Here is a 23,934-nt window from a genome sequence, read left to right on the forward strand (position 1 = left end):
AATTTGGAGCTGCAGGATTTCTGTAACAGGAGACTCTTGTATCGACTGGCTGTTCTGCAGCCGAAATTCCTAAAAGCAGGATGCTGCACAGGCACAAGCCTCACCCGTCTCATCTGCAGCAGAAGCGTGAAGGTGGCCACTGTGGACGTGTAGGTACGAGGCAGTCTTGGGATCCAGGGACCTGAGCACCAAATCACTCTCACTGAGAAAGTCCTGAATTCTAGATCACATTGGAAATGCTACACCTGGTTTTCTGTCCTGACTTTTTAAAGATCAGTCCTTCACCCCCTACTTCTGAGGATTCCTAAAAGAAGTGATTTTAAAAAACAAAAAAGTCGTGTACAACAGGAGGCTCCCCAGGCAGGCTTTCATCTATTTAAGCAAATAGAACATCCAAAGACTCTAACCTTCTCTGTTAACATATACAAGGCAGGGTGTGGTTTGAAATTTTGAAATGTCATCTAAGGGAGATTTCGTGGAAAATGAAAAAGTCTAGAGAAGTAACTTACTGCCACAACAACACCCAACTCCAACAGCTGGCAGTAAATTATAACCATAACCACAAATGACAGCTCTTACCCACAGTCAGATCATCTAGGGACTCCGAGCCAGGGAAACAACTAGAATAACAAGTGAGGCGAAGGGATTTCCAGGTCAGCTGAGAGAGCTGCCAGCAGGACCTTGGAGACACCACCGGGATATTTATCCCAACACTGCCCTGGCTGCTCGGGCTACATGGGGAGGGCACCTATGCCCTCCTTGGAAAACCTGACCTTTCTGCCACTTCGGCTGAGGGGAATCTGAGCATGTGATTGCCAAATCCCCAAACCACAGATAAGCAGCCTGGGTACGCATCTGACCCGAGGCAAGCTGACCAGAGACTCGTGACTGTTGTGTCCAAGTGTGATAAATGAGTCGAGCCAGAGGGTCTGCCTGGGAAGACTCATCTATGAGACGAAGAGCTATTTGGAGGTGGGTCCTGGAGATGATGGTTCTACGGGTGTGGGCCAGGAGCAACCACCCCTGCAAGCCCAAACCTCATAGAAACCAAAGGCAGGGGCAGGATTAGGCAGGATGTGTGACAGGAAGAGGGAAGGCATATTTTAGAGAGGAGTGTGTCTCCACCCCCACTGGCCCAGCTCCCAACTCCAGTCCCCACGAAGCTCTTCTGTCCATTCTCCCCCCATTCTTGGGTATTTGGGAGATTGCTCATACAGTCCTATAACTAACCCCTAATTTATATGAGCTAATTGGAGAGTGATTCTGTTCTGTTCAGTTAGAGCCCAACCAAAGCCTGGTTATGTAAGAAATATTCCCTGTTCTGCTTCAGAGCACAAATCCCCTTCGCTGCTCTGCATACCCCAGATGTTGCCCTTACCACCCCCACTCCTGTACCAAGAAAAGAGAAGACCACATTTTGCTACATTTCCATTTCCTCAAAGCCCAGTAATTTACAAACATACTCTTGGAGGTGGGAAATCTCATTTTTCAGATATCTCTAACTGAATGAATGGTAAGTCTATACAATATACCAAAAGTGGTTTATGTGAGGGTTTGGATAGTTTTTATTGGGATATCAAAAAAATAAACATAATTCAGTACTTCTAATGATCAGAAAGCTGAAAACCTGACTATTGGGTAGTTTATTTTGGTTACTAAGCAAGTGAATTAGCTTTGTTTTCTCTTAATACTGTCATTTACTCATTTAACTAATATGAAGATCATAAAAATGTTTTTATCTTATTTTTAAAAAACATTTTTTCTTTAATACTTTATTTATTTGACAGAGAGAAATACAGTGAGAGAGGGAACACAAGCAGGGGGAATGGGAGAGGGAGAAAGAGGCTTCCCGTGAACAGGGAGCCCGAGGTAGGTCTCGATCCCAGGACTCTGGGATCATGACCTGAGCCAAAGGCAGAAGCTTAGGGACTGAGCCACCTAGGCGTCCCTGGTTTTTTCTTAAAAATGTCAAGCTCGTGTTATAGGCAGCTATGGCTTAGCTTGGAGAGAATTTCTAACAACGGTATCATAGTCAATGGCAAAGACTGTGGCACTCTTTATACAATAACAACTGCTTAACTGCCAAAATGCCTCCCCCCAAAAATGAGCTATGGGGTTTATTTCCAATTTCTATTATATTTTACATCTGCTTTTGACCTTTGTGCCTCTAGCCAATGATGACTGGTCAAGAAGTCTATAGTTGATTTCTGAATTGCCCGTAATATAGACTTATTAGCCACAGACGTGGGATTGGACAGTCAATGGCAACAATTTCAGATTCTCTTTGCTTCATGGCTGAGAGCTACCCTGCTGCGGTGTCTGAGCAGCACAGAGCTCAGAGGTACACTTGGACATTCACATTCAGCACAATGGACAGCGACAAGACTGCCCCTAAAGGTAAGATGCTTACTTCTCTGCATTGGCTTTTCTTAGGGTTAAAAGTTTATGTTTCCTTATTTCTCCCAAGCTTAATTTGACCAAAAGAAAAATCAGTTGGGTGCAACAGAGATTTTTAAAATCTACTGATCTAATTAAGTCCAGCCCCATCCCCTAGAGCAGGAACTGTGAATACTCTACCTAAGAAGGCTTCCTTAATTTCAGTCTTGTCTGTTCGCCGGATAATTTTCACCACACAAATAACAGCCAGGGGTGTGAGGAAAGAAATTGCCTGGAAAAAAATAACAAATAATCCCTTATGAGGACAGCAGTTTGCTATCAGAAGGCTGACTGATAATTAGTTCAAGTTAGTTTCATTCAAACTCACTAGTTGAATGATCTTACTGAACTCCTGACCTCAAACAAAGAAAGAGGATTTATATCTATAGTTAGAGACTCTGAAGACTTTAAAAAAAAAAATTGGAGATCTGATTGTGGGTTATAATTGATTTGAAATTGCTGGGAGCCATGTTTAAAGTGGTGGCTTTTTAAACAGAAACGCATAGCCTATAATCATGATGACTCAGCTTTGCCAGCAACCCCCCTCACATCCTCCCCAGCAGAACGGTGCAAGAACCCTTGGCCTCGCATCCCCAGCTCTCTGGCAACATGGGAGTAAGGTGGATTTGCTTACAGTCAATTCATCCATTTCATCCATTTCTTTGGTGTTCTTTTGTTGAATTTCATTTCCTCCTCAAAGCAGAGTTTAATCCTTTCGCTTGCCACCTCTCTTCCTTTCCTCCCTCACCTTCCCTCCCCTGGCGCAAAGCACACAAAAGTGCAGTAAGTGTTTAATGAATCAAGCTGGTTGAATTCAGATGCAAGCAGCACTCATTATAGAACCCTCTATGAGGCAGGAACTGTGTTTGGGTAGCATCAGGTACTGGCATCTCTTAAATCCTCTGATGACTCTGTGAATGTCTTTGCAGGTTTGGGGACTCAGTGATGTGCCCAAGGACATAAAACTAGTGAGTAGCAAGGCTAGGCTTTGGAGATCAGGTTTTCTGCCTGCCATATCTTGCCTTTATTCAGCATTCTACAATTAGTAAGTCGCTTTTGACATTCCAACAATGAAGAAAAAGTATTTCAGTTACATCTTTATGACTATAACATCTCAGGATAACAGTATCAGAAGTGACTCGATATCTTGCAAATCCACAACTGGCCCAATAGCGGCAGGAAAGGTAAGGTATGGTAACCAATGCTCACACTTCTGGAAATCTCCACCTGTACTCAAATGCAATGCCACTTTGTGGAAAGGGGCTTTCTAATCCGACTAAGGCACCGCTGGGAGACACTTTTCTGTTACAAAAACAGAAATCACCCAAATGAACACAGTCTTTCAAAATGACTGAAGATGTGATACACACTTGCTACAACCAGATTGCCAGAGCTCAGCACATCCTGGGGTCTCCCCTTTAGGAACTGTCTTTGGAGGCAGTTCATGAGACCTGAGAAAAGCCCTCTCCTTACTGGCCGGTCTCTTTCCCACCACAATGGTAGTCACCAGCTTGCTGAGCCTCCTGATCAGCTGTGGCCCTAAATGAATCAGCTGTTTAAACACCAAATGGGCAAGTCCTATCACCATGGAGGGTATTTGGAAGAATAAAAATCAAAGGGCAGCTTTAGAAGAAGAAATTCAGAACTAAAGCAGAGAATTTCCCCCAAAGGCAACTGGAAAAGACAAGACTCACTTGAGAATTAATAGTTTCGGCAAACACGGGCAAGCTCCCCTGAGTGCCTCGGTGGCTCTCACCCTTGAAGAACAGTCAGGCTTGTTACAATGTTGAGTCCCTCAAGTATACTCACAGGACATGTCTGGCAATCGACACTTTGTAACAAGCATCTCAAATGATGCTGGTGCTGGTGACTGAGAATCACTGCGTCAGAGTTTTGAATTACACATTCAGTGGTGGAAGAGTGATGACTAAAGCCCTTGCTTGCTGACATCCAAAGTTATGGTTAAGGTCAAAAAAGCCACCACCTCCTTGTTTCCTCTCACATCAGGTGTGCAGAGCAGGCCGCACACTCCCAAATAGGGGAAAGTAGCTCACTGAACAGTGAACAGCTTGGCAATGACCTCACTGACAGTCAAAGATGAGAACAACGTGCGACTGAACGAAACATTCCAAGGCAATCCCAGATGACGTACTCTAAGGCTAGAGTGAATAAAACCCCAGAAAAGATATAAATTGGCAAGACTTTCCCTACCTCGGAGGCTGTCTACAGGAGATCATGAGCAGGAATATACCAGCCAAGAGGGGACAGAGACACCACAGGGGAGACCGACAGCTCCAGGCCCATAAAGAGGGGCTGGAGAAGGCACTACAGCTACCCAGTGGCTCCAGGTTGCAGCTTAGTGGCCGAGGGGATCTCCCTGAGCACTGCTCCCTGCCCCAGCTCCCCTGCTTCCACCAGATCCTCACTCTGATGGCCCAACCAGACTGCACTTCATTTCACCCAGACTAGGATTTTCCTAGGTAGATTCATGTTGGTTTCTCTTCTAGAAGCACTGACAAATGGCTTCCTGAGCCAGTGCTAGGCAGCCCGAAGGGCCAGGGCTCCCCAGCTCATGAGCTCCCTGAGAGGGAATCCCTCAGACGAAGCTCCCACTCAGAAGGCTACAGAAATCTCTGTGCATGACCGCACGCCCATCTTTCTCTCCTGCCATCATCCAAATGATGTTTGGGCTCCAGTCCCAATTCTTCCTCCCGAATACATAGCTGTCGTATCCTCAGACAGCATGGTCTTCAAATCAGCACAGACAGAGACACATTTACATCAACCATGAGCTCCCCTTTTTACTAATATTTTCCAACTAGAAGACAGGAGTTAAGAGATTAGCCCCAGAAGCCAACACATTAGGAAAACAACTTCCTTTTGGGCAAAAGCACCTCTGAACTGAATAAAAGAGAAATGAACCCTCCTTTCACCTGAAACACCAGGTTGAATTACACCTCGTGTCCCGCCCCCCCCCCAAATCCTGGTATACCCCCCCCCCCAATCCCACACAAGCGTTTAGAGGCCGCTCTTCTGCCACCCGAGCCCATGAGGGGAAGATGGACACAGAGACAGGGAGGCGGGGAATGGTTACTTCTACTTCCAAACGGATGTGGAGATGGAGGGCAAAAGGGGGCAGGAAAATTTCCCTGGTACAGTTCTCCCTCGGGTTAGTCTTTCCATGGCTTCAAAATTCTTTTGAAAATCCTGGGAATGAGCCCAGTGGAAAGACAGTGAATGGTTAGTGCTTCTTAAATGGGACCTGAGAGAGAACAGAACAACCAGCCAGTCACTGCTGTTGGATGCAGGGGACAGAGGGAACTCTCTTCAGGCTTGAGTTTCCCTCACTAGTTATGAGAAAGGGGCTGCTCACTATACGTACATAAGTCAGGCAACCGGGCTACGGTGCTCTGAAAACTCACGAAAGGCCATGGTCTGTTCTAGGCACCTGAGGCAAATATACACACTAATACATCCTTACTTGATGGATAGGAAGCTAAGGCACAGAGAGGTTAAACAACCTGCTGAAAGTCACACAGCTAATAAGTAGTAAAGTGAGGATTTGTACCTAGACTGTTTAAATGAAGCTCTGTGCTTTTATCTTTTTTAATGTTAAAAATAAGTCAGAGTTTTTTGGTTTTTTTTTTTTTAAAGATTTTATTTATATATTTGACAGAGAAAAAGTGAGAAAGGGAACACAAGCTGGGGGCATAGGAGAGAGAGAAGCAGGCTTCCCACTGAGCATGAAGCCCGACGTGGGGCTTGATCCCAGGACCCTGGGGTCACTACCTGAGCCAAAGGCAGACACTTCATGACTGAGCCACCAAAGCACCCCTAAGTTCTGTGCTTTGAACCATGATGTTATAGCAGTTCTCACCTTAGAAGTAAGAAGCATTAATAAAACATGGTAAATGCCATTTCTCTAGAAATGGGAGGAGGAAGTAAGTGGCTCATGTCCAGGAACATAGATAAGCCACAGAAATGTCAGTGGCAGGTGTCACAGATTAAGCACCTAGTACATGTGAAGGGCCCCAACTCTTTTGAAGGAAACATTATTCTTGCACAGCCCCAAAAACTTAGAACTCTGAGCAATAAGTGAATTCCCGAAGGCATGCACGTGGTGGGCCCAGGAACTGGAGTCTTGAATCACAGGGATCGCCTAAGCCTCATCTTGGCATGAGATGAGAAAACTGAGGCTGAGGTCATTCTTGCATTGAGAAACACTTTGTATTCTACGGACTGAGCGTGCCCTGAATGTGCCCAATCTCGTCTGATCTCGAAAGCTAAGCAGGGTCAGGCCTAGTTAATACTTGGATGGGAGACTGCCTGGGAATACTGGGTGCTATAGGCTTTTTCAAAAAAAAAAAAAAAAATTGTAAGCTACTGATTAATCGTACTCCACACAGCCCACACGTCAGAATAACATATAAATCATCAGGCAGGATCCAGTGCGCAGCTGTTTTTGCACGATGCTATGCACCGGGCTGAGAAGCCAGAGCTCTGCAGAGGGAAATGTAAGGAACAGACCCAGATTCAGGAAAGCCAGGGTCAAGCTCCAGCCCTGACATTTACCAGCTTTCTGACCACCAGCAAGTCACTCTACCTCTTCCCCGCTGAGACTTAGTCTCCTCATCCATAAGATGAGGTATAATGACATCCATAACAAGTATTGTTGCTAAGATTTGAATTCACCAGCAGTTACTGAATGCTTCTTATGTCCCAAACACTAAGCAAAGTGCTGTAAGTCTATCGCCCCAGCTTTCAGCACCATAGGAGGGAGAGGCAAATGTTATTAAAGCCCCTTTCTATAGACAAGGAAACTGAGGCACTGAGAGCGGAGGTCATTCTCCCAAGCCACAAAGCTACAAAGTTGATCTCAGGCCATCCACTCTGGAACCTGCCCACCCAGAGAGTCCAGCAGAGTTAGCCTCCAAGGAATGCTGGCTGTTGGCTACAATGTCATTATTTCCCAGGGAAAACTGAACAAATGATCCAAACCAGTAAAGAAGAACCAGGATCCTGAGACCAGACATTTGGGAACAAAGCGTTTTAAGTTCCCGCCCACTCTTCCCTTAGGTCTGAGCAGTCAGGTTGGAGGTCAGGGACAGGGAAGAGCCTCATCTGCCTGGTCTCTACCATTCCCTACATGACCAACATCTACACCAAGGACCTGCCTGTGCATCGGCCAATGAAACTAACCCAGGAAGTGCTGTCAGTCCCCACCCAGGGCGCTGATGTGAGGCACAGTGTGGCCAGGATGCTTCTGGAAAATGACAAAGCCAGACTAGCACATCTGGAGTGGGAGGGGCATAAGTATATCAAGAACTTTTAACAAGCAAAGGGTCAAAGCCAGAGTGCCCTGATGTTAGGATGTTTGCTGGAGAAGAGCTTGTCACTGGGGTTCATTCATATCAAACAATGGATGGGCGCAAAGTACCTTAATTTCTGGCTTTTGACAGAAAGGTGTGCTGAAAAGTGCTTATAGAGACAATTCAGGATGAGCAGTGCAGACAGCTGAAAGGGCCTGCTGTGGGTAAACAATGACAGCCCATTGCAGAGAAAAGAGCTGTCTAAGACTTAACCAAAAAGTCTAAAAATTAAACTGTCTATCACGAGCCAGCTTTGTCTCTTTTTCTTTCCTCCTCCCCGCAAAATTGACTTTCTGTCTTCCTCAGAAGCATTCTCTACTAAAATAGGAAACCCTGTTATCAAATCAACACGATGTCAGTAACATCCTACAGAAGTAAATCTTCTGGACCTGCTGTGGCCAGGACAAAGGACAGGTCTTGGGTAGACTTGTTTTTTTAAACCAAGGAGAGCAACTGGGAACACTGATCATTCCTTCAACTCACTACTTGAGTTCCCCTGTTCCAGAGCCTGGCTGTGACCATCCAATCACGTCTGTGTCCCCCATGAGACAGGGAACCATCTACTGTTCAGCAGTGCTCCTCCAGCACCCAGCACCATGCTTGGCTCAGACAGGTGCTTTCTAACTGTCAGTCTAATTAAGTAACAATTAACTAACCTGAAGCTGTCCAGAGTCTGCTTCTATCCCTGCCTTCCTCTGCCCCCTTTACACACAGATACACTAAACACACTCCTATTCACTGCGCCCACATGGCCCCTGCCATGTCTGTGCCTTTACACACCAGCCCTTCTATGTGCAGTCCGCTACTCACCACCTCTCCACATCCCCTGAGTTCTCACGGAGACATCACAGCTAAATGGGTCTGTGAGGATCTGCCCTCTAGCAGCTGGCATTCGGATCCAGGTAACTGGTGGTTGTATAATCTTGGACAAGTTGCTAAATCTCACTGCAGTTTCATTTTCTCCATTGAAATTATGGGATTACAAAAGTGCTGACCTCAACAGATGGTGAGAAGATTATTTGAGATGCCACTGCAAAGTGTCAAGCACAATTCCTGTATTCAAGAGATGTTAGATGTTGTTATTACTGCCGTGACGATGATGATGATGGTGGTGATGATGGTAGTGGTGGTGATGGTGATGATGGTGGTGGTGACGATGACGATGGTGGTGATGGTGATGATGGTGGTGATGATGGTGATGATGATGGTGGTGATGGTGATGATGGTGATGGTGATGATGGTGATGATGATGATGATGGTGATGATGGTGGTGATAATGGTGATGATGGTGGTGATGACGGCGTGATGGTGATGATGATGATGTTGATGGTGATCATAATGGTGGTGATGATGGGGTGATAGTGATGATGATGGTAATGATGGCGGTGATGGTGATGATAGTTAAGGATGATGACATGGGTAATGGTGGTGGTGATGATGCTGATGATGGTGATGGTAGTGGTGATGATGATGGTAGATGATGATAATGATGATAGAGGTGATGGTGATGATGATGGTGATGATGATATGGGTAAGGGTGACGATGAGGCTCCCTATAAGTTTGAATGAGCCTCTAGCCCTTTCTAAATTCTGTTTTTCTTTAGTGCAATCTCCCCCAGGATACCCTCTAAGGATATCTCTAAAGAAACCCCCCATTCCAAGTTCTCATTTGACTTCCCATCACCTGAAGCTCCTATGGCTTTCCTAACCCACAGCAGGTTCCTGGAGTGTCCCCTGAATGTACAAAGACACAACTACTAAGAGAGCAACAAAAAGTATTCTAAAAAGCAAAATCCAGCACAAAGTCTCCCTACACCAAAAAGAAGATTTCCAAAGATGATATGATAAACCCCACACACTCAGGAAAGAACCATGACATCTTTTGAATAAGGAAGCAGCCTTCCATAAAGACAGCTAATGGTCTGTGAACACCCAGGAAATGCTAATTCAAGACTGAGTATATGTGAAAAGAAATCTCAGTCTGTCTCTCTGCTCACCAGGAACCCAGAGTCATCAAGAGAAACAAACTCTCAGAATCAAACAACCCAACTACATTCAGTTTCCAGGCTGACAGACATAGTCATCTTCACTCAAAGTTCCAAAGACAGAACAAATGAAGGGGCTTCTGGGTGATATGATCACCATTCACTCTGCTCCTCTAAAATGCACACATGTGTACACACACACACACACACACACACACACTCACACACCCCTCCAGAGGCCTAATTTCCCAATCAAAAGACATCTGGATAATTACGAGCTGTTTTCCAGTAACACTTTGGTTAAAAAGTGAAAAATGTTGCCTTTAAATTAAAACATTCCAACCAAAAGTAAAAGAGACCCCATGACTTTTTTTATTATTAAGTAGCAAAACTTGAGCTTTCTAATGAAACCAACATAGTTATTAAAAAAATTACAAAAACATGTTTTATTACAGTCTTCCATAAATATCTGAAGGCTTTAAAGGATCAAAGCAAACAAATGATATTTTATATTAAACGTTTACTAAAATCCAGGAGGAAAAAAATCTAATTAATGCGGTAACAAAGTATTTTTCCTCTTTGTGTTACGTGTATTATAAAAATATCTACTGCTTTCCTTGGGTTATAATGGAATTGTACTAAATCTTGTGACCCAATGAATGAAATGCATCAACTACTATTAACAAAACGAAAAGTTGAACTTATCTCATTAGGGGACTCGAGGGTAGGAATCAGGATTTGAGGCTGAATACACTTCTATTCTCTGAGAATCACAGCACTGAATAACTCCTTTACTGCCTTGGGTCCTCCACTGCCAACATGCAAATGTGCCCCCTCCTACTCGTATCTGCAGCCAGAATTTTTGTGGCATTGGTATCTAGACTTCAAAACAATCCATTGTTCATAAATCTAGGACACAGGCATAAATTTCTCACCATATCCCACATGAACACTCATCTCCAAATTGTGTTTTATAGCACATAAAATGTGAAACCTGGGAGGAATGTGGATAAGTGGGAAGTAGGATCTTCCCCCTTTCAAAACCATGGAGTAAACTAGTTAGACATATGCAAATTCCTCTATGGCTAGGATTTATAGGAGATTTGAGTTGGAGCAGAAATAGAAAAAGTCTAATTTTCATATTCAAGTGTTAGGTAATGCCTAAACTCTTCAATTTCCCTGAAATTTACAAAAACCCAGCTTAGTTTCCAGTGGAAAAGCAATTATTAAAGAGTAATTAAAGGGCACCTGGTGGCTCAGTGGGTTAAAGTCTCTGCCTTCGGCTCAGGTCATGATCTCAGGGTCCTGGGATCGAGCCCCGCATCGGGCTCTCTGCCTGGCAGGGAGCCTGCATCCCCCCCGTCTCTCTCTGCCTGCCTCTCTGCCTACTTGTGATCTCTGTCTGTCAAATAAATAAATAAAATCTAAAAAAAAAATACTAAAATACTACTTCAAAGCTGATGTGATGTTCTGGGCATTTCAGGATGTTTGCAGACACAAAGATCCTTTTAATCATCACTAATTAATAAGATTTCCTTACATAACATTGGAGGGATTTCTTTCAAAATGTCAAAAGATTCCTCGTGTGCCCTAAGAAATCTCTGGCCCCATCCCTTACGTTCCCAGAGACACAAGACACAATGGCTGGTCAGCAGGGATAAACTTCAAGCCAGATGGCTGGCCACCCAAAAGTCATATTACTGTTCTGTAACAAAGAGGAGCTTAAATATTTCCTCTGCTACAGAAAGGCCTGATGGCAATTCCCCAGGAGGCGATCAGCATCCACAAGGAGTCCTGGACACTGGGCCCCTACTCTACAAGGCAGCCTCAGGGCTGAGACCGGGCTCAGAGGTGGCTGCTTGGATCTGAATCCTGGCTCTGGCACTCACTAGCTGTGTGGATCTGGGCACGTTCCCTCCTTTCTCTGGGACGCAATTCTGCACCTGCAAATGCGGACAAGACTAACCACTTTCTCACTGGAATGATGGGTGGGATTCAATGAGCTAATCTTCTTTCCCAAGCTCTCAACAAAGGGTCCGGCACATCGGAAATGAAATATAAAAGGCCTTGATTGCCATGGGGGGGTCAAGGTGAAGAGGTAAAAGTAAGGCCACTATATCCACCAGCTCTCTGGATGCTGGGCCATTCACTCTAGAGGCAGAAAGACACAAAACACTATCTTGGGACTGAGTCATACAAGGCAGTCTCATCCGTGGATGCCTGACCAGCTAGAACCAGAAGAGCCATTCACAGCACCCTCGATGGTGCCTGAGTATGGTAAAATCGAGTTTTATCCTAGAAGGAGATGGAGCAGGGAAATCGGTTTCTGGTCTGATTTTACTGTAAATACTTGGGAAACAACTCGGCCCAGCTCAGGTAAGTGGGTCCCTTCTCTTTCCAAAGTGGCAGGTCGATTACCAGTTCTCACATGACCAAGCAGCGTCCGTCATGATCTGGAACTGAGTTTCATGTGATGGGCTGCTCCCCTCCTCTTTCTTCTGGAAAGCTCACAGTCTTCAGCCAGGGGACAGAAGAGCAAAAACGGAAACCCATCTGGTTCATACTTGGGAGACTGGTCAAATCAGCCATGAAATCACGGTACTTACAAACATGAGGCGGGTAGGTATGTTGTCAGACTGCACCAAAGGATTTTTGTAGAGCCAGATCTCTTCTGGCTGGATGACTCTCTGGAATGGGTCCAAAAACTCTGTGAAACTGAAACAAAACAAAGACAGATACGTGAGGGCTTGAGTGCTCATCTGTCACCTGTAGTTCCCGAGAAGGCCACAGCCACAGGCCCTCGGTGGAGAATCCAGCCTCTGGGGGAGGAGAAGGGAATAACAGGCTGCCCTGGGAGGGGAACATGAACTGAATTACTGAGACTCTGTAGAACCTTCTGTCAGCACCTGCCGCCAAAGCCCAATTCTGGGCATGAAGGACCAGCGGCAAAGCTGACATACAAAGACCGTAGAAGTCCGGACTTCAAAGTGAACTAGGAGCCGAAGGGCAGAATAGGGGTGGGGGGGTCTCAGAGTGGGGCAAGGCCAGGCCGGCAGCGCAGCTCTGGGAAGGAAATGTGCTCAACATGGAGCAAAGGTGAAGGAGCGCCAGGAACCACGTTACGAACGAACCAAGGGCTCCTTCCCTCCCTTCCCCTGATGGTGCTGACACTTCTCCACCAGTAGGGGGCAGAGTGAGCAAGAAAAGCCTCCCAGAGAAGACTAGGTTGGGCAGGAGGAGCACAGAAAGGAAGGGAGGAAAAGAAAAGAGACACGGGGAGGATTCTGGGGCTGCTGCCAAGAAACCAGACAGCATTATGCACCCACATCCTCCTCTCAGGACCCTCCCAACCCCTCCCACACCCCAGGAGCCCACAACACCCAGGCGGAGGGAAAGCAAACACCGCCAAGAGTAAAACGGGGCAGAAAGGGAGCCGGGGGGACAGAGCCCGCAGGGGTATGGTTTGCTTTGTCAGACTGACCCACCAGCCCAGTTCTCCGGCTGGCGAACTCAGTTCAGAATGGGGGTCCAACAGAGCCAGGCAGAGGCTGAATGTCTTTTCAGACCTAGTCTCAGAGGTCTTGTGTCATCTGATGACGTGTGAGTCATGCGGTCAGCCCAGATTCAAGAGGGGAGTGGATGCCCCTTCTTGGCAGGGATATAGCAAGGTCCCACCAGAGAGAGGCTGCTTAAGATGACAAAATTGGGTTTAAAATAATTATATGCCACCCCCCAGCTGTCATCACTGCAATGGGCCCACGGCTCCCCTCTCAGAGGCCCCGGGACCTTGGTCTGCATGCCTTCCCCACGCAGCTGGCCAACCACGGAGCACATCCCTCTTCACCCGGCTTGTCCCCCAGATGTTATTACCCTCTTGGCTATTTTTTAAAGCCTCATGCAGCCAGCCTTTTGCACACTTCCACATCCCACCCCAAGGAGCTGCAGCCAGAACGCATCTATCAAGCAAATTATATCCTCCGGGAGGAGCAGAGCCAAGAAAGATAGATGTCCCTTCTCCAGCCACGCTCCAGCCACCAGTGTCTGCCTGCGAGAATCCAGACAGTGAGGCAGCTACGCAGAGGACATGGGTCTCCGAAAGCAAACGAGGGCAGAGATGGGCCCGCGGTGAGATGGAAAGTTCTGGAGACGGTAGAGGGTGGCGACCATGAAAGGACATTGCAGGCCTGGAAACCCCCTTCCACAAGCTCTCTGGAGGTGGTCTGGATGCCAGGAAACAGAAACCCAGCTTTCAGGGCACAAGTCTTGTACTTACGGAACAACCAGTCCCGGGAGGGGCCAGAGAGCTGGCAACTCCAGCCGGCTGCCCCGTGGTGCCAGTGCCGCTGACCTGTGGTCAACCTTTGATTCACAAGGGGCTAAGGCATCCACCTCACAGGCAAGAAACTTATGAAAAATGCAGAATCTTGGGACTTAGCCCAGATCTACTGAATCAGAAACTTCATTTTTAATAAAAACCCCCAGGGGATGCACAGGAGCCCTAGAGTCAGACACACACAGCTCTCCGGCAGGAAATGGGGTGCTTCCCCGTTTTGGCCTTTTAAGAACCAAGTTAGCCAATTTTGCCCTATCCCCCCTCCTCCCAGACCATGACTCTCTGTGAGACTTTGTAAACTAAAAGCCTAGAAGAAACTTCATGTCAGGGCTTAATTATGAAATCAGCATTCCCTCCATAAACAGCTGGTAAACGTCAAAATAAATACAATGAAAACCAAATACGGCTATTAAATTCCACTTCGGCACTGTTGCCTGGGAGTCTCGCCTGCCCTCTCTCTGAAGGACCTCCAGAGCTTCCCCGCGAGGCAGCGAGGACGGAGGGACAGGTGAGGAAGACAGCAGCTGCCCCCACCATGAGTGCGGAAGTGGGGACACCCCATCTGTCCTCTGAAATCACTTCACAAAGCCCATAAAATTCTCTCCAGCACTGCTGTGGTCATGGAAGCAGGTCAAAACATTTTGATGGGAAAAGAAAGGAGTTACTACTAAAGTAAACATGTCATTTTCTTTTGTGAAGATTCTAACTGCCCAAAGTCAGGTAACTTGCTGTTGGATGTGGATCCAAGTCATGCTTCTTTCATTTCTTGGCTGTTTGAATTTGACAATTATCTTAATCAAACTCCCTATCAATTCTTGGCAAAGGAGATCCGTGCTTCTGCCTTCTCCCCAGCTTTCTGATAATGCAGTCGGAAGAACTTGGGAAGCATACACTGTGAAGATTCAAAGATGTTATTCTAACTTTATGCTGGGCAATTCTCTCTTTAATTAATGTGTATGTCCTCCTTAGTCTGGGTTCCTATCTCCTCCCTGCGCCCCCCTGTCTTTCTTTTTCTCTTGGTGGCCAGTCCTGTTTCCACAGTCCAGCATGACTTCAAACAGCCTATGATATCTGCTTGTATAGGAAGGAGTGCAGTAGGGGACAGACAGCAGACCATCAACTCTGCCTACTGTTTACTCGCTCAGCAAACCCTTACTGAGTGCCTGTGATATGCCTGGTATTGCTCTATGAACCCTGGTGAACAAAACATATGTGGTCCCCGCTCTTGCAAAGATTACAGTCAGGGGACCCTCAGTGCCAACTGATTGGGGAATGAGATGTTGAAGTCTTCAGTTACAGGTATCAGAGTGCTGTCTACACAGATCACCAGCCTACCCTGCTCTGAGAAGATGCCAGATTAGGAGCGTTCCAGTAGTTGGACCCAAGAGAGAGCCTCTAGCCTAGAGCCACTTATAAGAACCTTGACCCCTGAAAATGTTATAGGATGTGTATCTATCACTGTTCACATACTGAATGTGCCAACAGATTTAGCCCAGAGTTAGGAAACCAGAAGAATGGCTCATCTTGACATCACACTAGCAAGGATTTAGTGATGCCTCTGTCCCCCATACCTCTTCTAACCCAAAGTCAAGTTCTCAAAGGCCCAGAATCTCCCCATTATCTTCTCAAAGACTCCACAGACTTGCCAATGATCTTAAAGTCATGGACCTTGATAACATACCCTTTTCAAGAAAAGGTTAACACTTCAGTCACATACTAGACACAGATTCCTACCTCCTTTACTTCCAACCGAAAACAACACACGATTATACTGAAACATGAACTTAACCAGACCCTTAAACTTGGTGTAAATCCCTGCTTTGGCATTTGCCCACTGGGTGGCTTGAGAAAAATCACTTAACCTCTCTGAGACTTCATATCCCTCCCCCCGCAACCCCTCCCAGGATGACCGTACCTTCCAGGGCAGTAATAATATTGCTATCATTAGTGGTAAGAAAAGTTGGGGTCTGGCATGGTGTCTGGAGGCACTGGATGCCTCAACCAAATGCTCTTCCTGCAACGTGGGCATGAACAGAGCTGAGGACACACTGTGGATCTGAGAAGGATACCCCTTCCCATGATCCCCTACCGGGGGGCATGAGGTTCCGTGCCCAGGGAAGAGAATCAGACAGGATGTCAACAACTACCACTCACCACAGGGCCATTCTGTGAGCCAACAAGGACCTGGGCAGTCACTTCTGAACCTTGCAACATGCAGGAGGGAAAATCAAGACTCATGAGAGAGAAGTTTTCCAAGCAAGAACAAAGTAAAGCCCATTTCTTAATTGAACTCTCTAGTTCAATTTGTCCTCTCTAGCGGGCCTCTCTCATGCAAGAGGGAAACCATGGACAATTGGGCTTTGGATGTGGTCAGCAGACAGGCAGCTACTACCGAGGGAGGAGGGGACTGGATTTACCATTAGTCCTGGGGCTGGGGTAAGATGAAGCTACAGAGAGAACATGCTGATTAATCATCTCTATGAGCCAGCAGGCCAGGGACGTGCCCCCGAACAGCCTTCTCCTGAGTCTGGTCACTGGCTACCCCAAAGACAGGAGTAACAATTTTTATAAAAAATAGCTAGTTACCATGTTCGGAGCCATCTTGCACCATGCCCTTGACTGGATGCTTTCCAACGTTACTCATTTACTCTCCATAAGAGCCCAGTGAGACAGCAACTGCTGTTATCCCCATTTTAGAGTTGGGGGAACTGAGGCCACAAGGAGAAGGGTCTCTTGCCTAAGTCATCACAGCTCCATGTGCCATGGAATGTCCACTATCGTACGTCCTCCTGAGCACACTCTGGGACTTTAAGGAAGGAACATGCAGATACACCCACGCACACACACGCACACGCAGGCATTGCCCACCACTGTAAAGACATCTGCAATTATTTTAGTGAGAGGTATCGTTTTCCACAATTAGAAATAGAGCCTTACTCTTGGGAAAGGCAACACGGGATCTCAGTTCTCAGTCAGTGGGAAGACTGAGGTCAGTTGGATGTTTGTCGTGAAGGAGGGGAGGGAAGAAATCACGAGAGACGTGAAGCCCCCAAGAAGTTGCTTCCGCCAGCCCCTTCCTCCCGGCTCCTGGGACAAGCAGGTGCCCCTGCACCAGAGCTACCTGCCACTCACCTGCCCCTGGGAGAATGTCATCCAGGAGACCAGCCTGGCCAGATGAGGAATGGCTCTCTCTTCTCTGCAGCGAGCCTCATGAAGGATAGAAGGCAGGCTGAGCGAGGGCGACTGCTACCCGGGGCCGAGGCGCAGGCAGAGCCTGGCTCCAACACTCATGCCCTTCCCCCTCCATGGGCACAGACTCCGGAGGGGCAGCCTGGGCTGGATTTCCACTCTCCCTTACTGGCTGCGTGACCTTGGGCAAGGCACCGCCCTTCCTGGCCTTGGTCTCTTCCTCTGCCAGGTAGTGCTGACAAGAACGCCTATCTCAGGGGGCTTGGACAGATTCTAAACAGGGTGAAGATGTGAAGTGCTAGAAGGGCATGGGCATATGTTGTTGGCCTGCGGGGGAAAGCCTTAAACTACAGCCCAGTATCACATCCTGCCCTGAAAGCTGAAACCACAGGGACTTCAAACAGGCTGACCACAAGCCCCCCGCCCCCTCTGCTTCCTCAGGTAAGGTCCCCCCACCAAACAATCCTCCTTATCAAGAGACCACGTGCAATTTCTGCTTATCCTGGAGTGTTGGGTTTCCAGCCCTTCCCAGCCCAGGAATAGGCCAATCATATCCTCCTGCAGGAACTGGGGATACCCCATGTTCTTGGTACTACAGAGCCCGCCTCCCCCAGACCCTGCTGGTTTGCTCTCCGGATCCTGGCCCTGGCCAGCCGGCAGCATCCTCCCCTCCTGCTGTGAGTATATGTGACCAGGAAACTCCATCCGTCTCTCTGTCCCATCTTCAGTGTCACGTACAGCCATCCCCAAACCCCAGGGTAGGAATCCCTCCTAGTCAATGGGGTAAAGACAGGGTATCAGAGCACATACCTCTGGCCAAGGCCCTCTTGAACATTATGGGATGAGACCGTGGTGGAAATATGTGGGCCAAGCCTGGGAATGTCCTTGACCTACCCAGCTCCAGGAAGGACTAGAAAGGACCCAGAGGAGGCAGCATGAATAAAACCAAGCCGCCGCCCCAAGACTCCCTGTTCATGCCAGCTCTTCTTCAGCTTTTAGGAACACAGCCCTATCCTGCCTCCCCCACCTGTGGTCACCAGTACTGCGACCACAGACACCCGTGTGCCTCTGACGCACGAAGTACATGGCACCTCAAGGAACATTCTTCCCAAATACGTATACTCTGACCCTAATCAAGTGTTTGGATCCCACTTCCAGAGTATAGGGGCAGGAGAACAAGTCAAATGCCCTCAAACAAATAATTAGACAAGTCCTGGAATAAAGCTAGAAGGAATGTTCCAGACTATAAGAATCTGCAGAGACAAAACAACCAAATGTAACATATATTTGACTGGATCTTGGGTCAAAAAAGTAAAAAAGCCATAAAAAGAAATTTAGAGGGTAACTAAGGTAATAACAAGGACTGGACCAAACCAGGTATCAGGTGCTCATCAGGGACTAGTACTAATTTCCTTCAGTGTCATAGCACTTGGATATGGCGAAGAATGCCTTGTTTTTAGGAGATGCATTTAGGGAGCTTAGGATAATGATCTGTCAGCAGCTTCCTCTCAAATAGCTCAGAAAATTGTACATAAAACATATAACTACAGAATAAAGCAAATAGCGTAAAATGTTAATTGCCCCATCTAAGGGGAGTGGATGGAAGATCGTTCTACTGTTTCAACTTTTCTGTATAGTGGAAATTGGTCAGGACGAGAGGCTGGTATAGAGGGGTCCAGGAGCAGGAACCCCCAAAGGGGGGAAAAGCACAGAGGCAATAGAGCAATGGAAATACATTGTTAGCAGAGCTGGGGAGTTGAATAGCTTCTGTTCTACCTTGGCCCGCTTATGACCTGTGTGACCCTAGGCACAGAACACCTGCTCTCTGAGCCCTGGGTGCCTCTCTAGAAGTGCAGCTAACCATACCCCGCACACCACCCACCCCGACCCCGCCTTCAGGGCCACACTGAGGAAGGAACAGTGAGGTCGTGCACAAGGACCTCCACATAGAGCCCACTGTGCTGCGCTCAGCAGATGCTCCCTACCCAAGAGTCATCTTCTGTCACAACAGCATTTTCAAACCACAGCATGGAAAAAGCAGGACACACCCAAACCCGCCTGCCACAGAGCAGGGGCGTACATGGAAGTCTATTTTGCAGAAGCACCATATTCAAAACTATTCACATCACTCCGGAACTCCAAACATTTAATCCACGGATTTCAGAACGTTTCTGCAGAGGGTGCCTCCCCTCTGGAAGTAAACAGAAGACGGAAAACATTTTAATTGTCTGAATTCAAACAGAAAATCCTGGTCTACACATATGCAGCCTGCAAAAGCGAATACATTGGGTCCAGCTGGGGCTTCATGACCTGGAGAAGTGGCTGAGGCCCCTCCCCATCTGTAAAATGAGCAGCACACTCACCTGAAATGTCGTGAGAATTGGGGTATCATAACTGGGGTCCATGCGAAGCAGTCAACGATTGGCATGAAGACTACTGATCGCTGGAAAACTCCAGATTTTAAAAAAAAAAATCCTAAAAAAATGCATACCACATAAGAATGTTTGGCCCTTATCTGGGTCCTGATTCAAAGAAATCTGGTGTTCTTTGGATCAGGGTTTACAAATGGTATGGTGCTCCTGGGGAACTGGTTCAGTTTTGTTGTTGTTGTTGTTTTAAGTTCTCATTGGTTGAGGTTTTCAAAGCATTGACGTATGAAATGATGCCATGTCTGGGCTTTGCTTTAAAATACTCCACCAATAGTGTGGGAGGGGGAAACGGATGAAATCAAAGTGCTGGTAACTGACGGAGGGTATTTGACAATTTCCACACCAAAAAAAATTTTTTAATGATTTTGCTCATTGGCCCAAAAGAAACTTACAAAATTAAGTGTTTTATCAACAAAAGCAACTGATGCTCTTGGAAAGCATCATTTCAGGCAAGTCTAACAACACAAAGAATAATGAAAAAAACTCAGCAAGAAGAAAGGAGAGACAAGGGAAGAGGTCACATCCTTCAAAAAGGAGGTTCCTTCCAAAACCTGCACCCCTAGACCTCAGTTTGAGGGGCCCCAAGCTCAAGGGAATGAGGAGTCCTCTCCCTGGCCCAGATGCTGCCCAGACTGGATGTCGGGAAGCAGACTCTTAAAAACTAGGGTGGTGAGAGGTCAGTGACAGGGAGCCGTGGGTGACAGGTGACTATGGGTAAAGCCAGGCCACCGAGCTTGGGACTCCAGGAAACCCATGGAATCTGCTTTCCACTGGCTGCATGCAGGGCTTCCTGGAGCTCAGAGTCCTCCCTCCCCCAGGAAAGCTCTCCCCTCTGCAACGAACATCCTCTGAGCCAGACACATCTCCAAGCAGAAAATGTTGCCCCCACGGTATCTGAGCCATAGGCAAACAAAAGCCGCTCCAAAAAAAAAAAAAACAAAACAAAACAAAAAACAATCAAACAAACAACCTAGTAAAAGAAGCAGGAGGGAAGCATATATTTCTTTGCTAACAGACTTCGTCTCCAGTTAAGCTCTGACTCCAGAATGCCCAGTGAAGCATTCGCTCCTGGATTAAATAAGTCTTCAGGAATGGAGCCAGAGCGTAAAGCACTCTGGAACATTCTCCCTACATTGCATGGACCAGGCCACACTGAGCAGAACACTGGGGCAGAACAGAATGCCACTCCACACTCAGAACAAAACCCAGTGAAGACAGAACTTAATTTGAAGGGGCTTCTGGGCTGGAATTTTCATTCAGACACACCAGCCAGGGGCCCTTGGAGTGTCTCTGAGCTGTTCCCTCCTTCCAGCCTCATAGGACTTCCTCCTGGTGTCAGTCCGCAGCCGGCAGGGAGGCAGCAGGCCTTTCTTACCCAGGTCCTTGGCAGACAGCAGCAGAGCCCTGACTTGAACGAAGCCCCTGACCATGTTCTCCATGACCTGCTTGTCCACGTTCTAGAATGATCTTCAGCTGGGCTGCTAGATGAGAGGAGGCACATGCGTGACACAAAACAGCCACAGATTGGAAGGCTAAGGGCTGGGGGCAGCCATGATCTGAGGAAAGGCTGATGGCAGGGGCCAGGTCAGGGTGAAGAGCATGTGGGGAGCATATGAGACAAGACACTGGGGTACACCTGCCCTTGGCATGACGACCTGCTCGGCAGCTGAGGTCTGGGGAAGGCAGACGTTTCCCCTCTACCCTGAAGCATGGCCAAGCCTGTGGTTTTTAAGCAGATAAAGGATGTTCACGTTGGTCCCCAAAGCCTTTGGTTGTCTGTAGGCATCATTAAGTGTTTTCCTGACCACTTGCACACAAACCCTCAAATCCTTAATGCAGAGTCAAATTGGCCTGTGGACTTGGGCTTGACCTTGCACAGTCGCAGACACCCCTGTGCTGGTTTCTGTGGCCCCAAAGATGGCCAGCTAGAATCAAGGACCTAGCAATCGCTGCCTGTTAGTATGACTCGGCTCTATGGCCGGGATCCATCTGCTCGCTTGAAACCATCCTAAAAGAAGGATTGAGAACAGCTGGGTCATCACCGCTGCTGCAAAGATACAGCGGCTTCGGGCTGAGTGGAAGGGCCACAGCACAACACCAGCTCCAAGAGGGCACCAGGGATTCTCGTCCGCTTCTGATCAGAGCTGTAGCGCCAGGGCTTAGGGCAGTGCCTGGCATGCAGTAAGTGCTCAATAAACACATGTTGCATCAGGACTAAACAAACCCATGGCAGCTGTTTCTATAAAGACCCAATCTTCTGCCACACGGAATCCTCAGCCAGAGGCTGGCACCTGGCTGCCCTTGGACTTAAAGCAACTTATGGCTACATTTGGTCTGGGCAGCTCAGTGGTTTTTTTCTTTTTTCTTTCTTTCTTTCTTTTTTTTTTTTTAATGTATAATTCATGGCCGATATTTAAAAACCAGGAGCTCTTACAGCAAAATCTGAATCTCTGGCTTCCAGTGAAGAATTTGATCTGGCAACATCAGGCCCACATCCCTCCAGGGCAACCCGCTGACAACGGAGTTAAGAAGAAACTGCCCACTTGGGAGGGCAAAGCCTGCCCGGGGTCCAGCACCCACAGCTGCCCCCACTCACGCTGTGGCTGTGAATCCCCCCAGCTCGACTCTACAATGTGACATCTGGGCTCATCTCTGTGGCTGCTGTAGGCTGACTGCTGGCTGGGCCCCGAGTGGGGGTCACTTCACAGTCTCCAGGATCCCCCACTTTATGAGGCCAGAGCCCCCAGTGGACAAGTGTGTCCCTTTCTTCTCAGGGAGCCTGGATTTGTGGGGCGCTCATCTGTTGACTGGCTTGTTAGGACGAACAGGGTCACAGCACTTGTGTATTTAGCCGTGTCTATACCCCCACCAGCACCATCAGCAACCGCTCCCCCCACCCCCCGCCGAAACACCAATTTGCCTCACTTTCTCCTCTGTCGCAAGCGACATCATGGCCCCAGCCGCTGGCACTGCTGAGAACTGGGTTTGATCCCACAAAGACTGTCTAATCGGTTCCTAATAACACAGTCAATGAGATGCTGTCTTCAGAGGCATCCAGACAGAAAGGAGGGGAAGACGCAAGCCGAGCGTGGGAGGATGGGTCAGCTGATCGCTGCCTGAGTAGTTCCTACCTGCTGGGAGCCTGCTGCGCATGCGTTACACCTCCCCTCCATCACTCCTCACAATGAAAAAGTAGGCACTGCCGTCCCCATTGTCCAGAGAGGGAAACTGAGGCCCAGAGAGCCTCCTTGACCTGCCCAAGGGTATTCAGCAGGACAAGCAACAAGACTGAAGCTCAAACTCGGGCATTCTAAGCATGATCCTGGGCTATTTCCAAGGTCCCTGTTTCTGGAAGTATGGGCTAGAGGACATTGCTGTGGACACCAACCATGGGAGGCTACAGACAGCAGCACTGAGTGCCGGGAGCAGCAGACAGACCCAGAGTCTGCCAGCAGAACATGGGAATCAGCCTGGCTTTAGGTAGCAGCACACTGGACCAAGAATCAAAAGAGCTGATTAGCTTGTAACTGTAGGAAGATCTCCCTTACAGTGGCATTTCTTCTTTATCAATAAAATGGAAATCTATTCACTTACTCATCCATTCGTTTGCAGTACAGCAGGGTAGTTAAATGAGAAGCACAGATTCTGAAATACATATACTTTGGTTTGACCTTGGCCAAATCACTCTATTTCTGTGTGCCTCAGTTTCTCATCTGGAAAAGAATTATTATCAATGAGATGACTGGCATAGAGGAAGCAGGCCCAATAAATGCTAGTTTCTACTCCCCCTTCATTCACTCGTGCATTCAACAAGCCTCACCATCTTGCCTAAGGAGAAGGTTCTGTGACCCTACTCAAAGGGGCTAGTGTTAACCCTGGGCTCCTGGGCCACCATCCTCCTATGCTCTGATCTATCTCCCTGCCCACTTTCTTCTTCCCAAGTTTCCCTCCCTCCAGGCCCTCCCTGAGGCCATCCCAGGACTTGGGCTCTTCTGTAGTGGGGACAACATGTATACCCAGGACCATGCCAGCCCAACTTGCTCTTTCCAAATTGACATCTTCACCCCTAACATCTGCACGCCCATGTTCACCACAGCATTATTCACAATAGCCAAGATATGGGAAGAACCCTATGTGTCCAATGATGGATGAATGGATAGAAGATGTGGTATATATATATATATATATATATA

At 47.6% G+C, this 23,934-nt stretch overlaps 1 protein-coding gene across 4 annotated transcripts in view; it reads right to left on the reverse strand.

Moving 5' to 3' along the window:
- The window catches only part of PLPP4 (phospholipid phosphatase 4), a 116,748-nt gene that overhangs the window by 61,408 nt on the left and 31,406 nt on the right, over positions 1–23,934 (reverse strand). For 2 of the 4 annotated variants that reach the window (XM_059173020.1, XM_059173019.1), the window contains exons 2-3: positions 12,397–12,505; positions 2,578–2,668 (exon numbers count right to left, since the gene is read on the reverse strand). In XM_059173020.1, coding sequence (XP_059029003.1) covers positions 2,578–2,668; positions 12,397–12,505 — 200 coding nt within the window. Of the gene's footprint in view, positions 1–2,577; positions 2,669–12,396; positions 12,506–23,934 lie in introns of those variants that run through there. The other 2 variants (XM_059173021.1, XM_059173022.1) reach the window with 2 other exon arrangements.

The sequence above is a fragment of the Mustela lutreola genome, chromosome 4 (genome assembly GCF_030435805.1).
Source record: "Mustela lutreola isolate mMusLut2 chromosome 4, mMusLut2.pri, whole genome shotgun sequence".
Lineage (NCBI taxonomy): Eukaryota > Metazoa > Chordata > Mammalia > Carnivora > Mustelidae > Mustela > Mustela lutreola.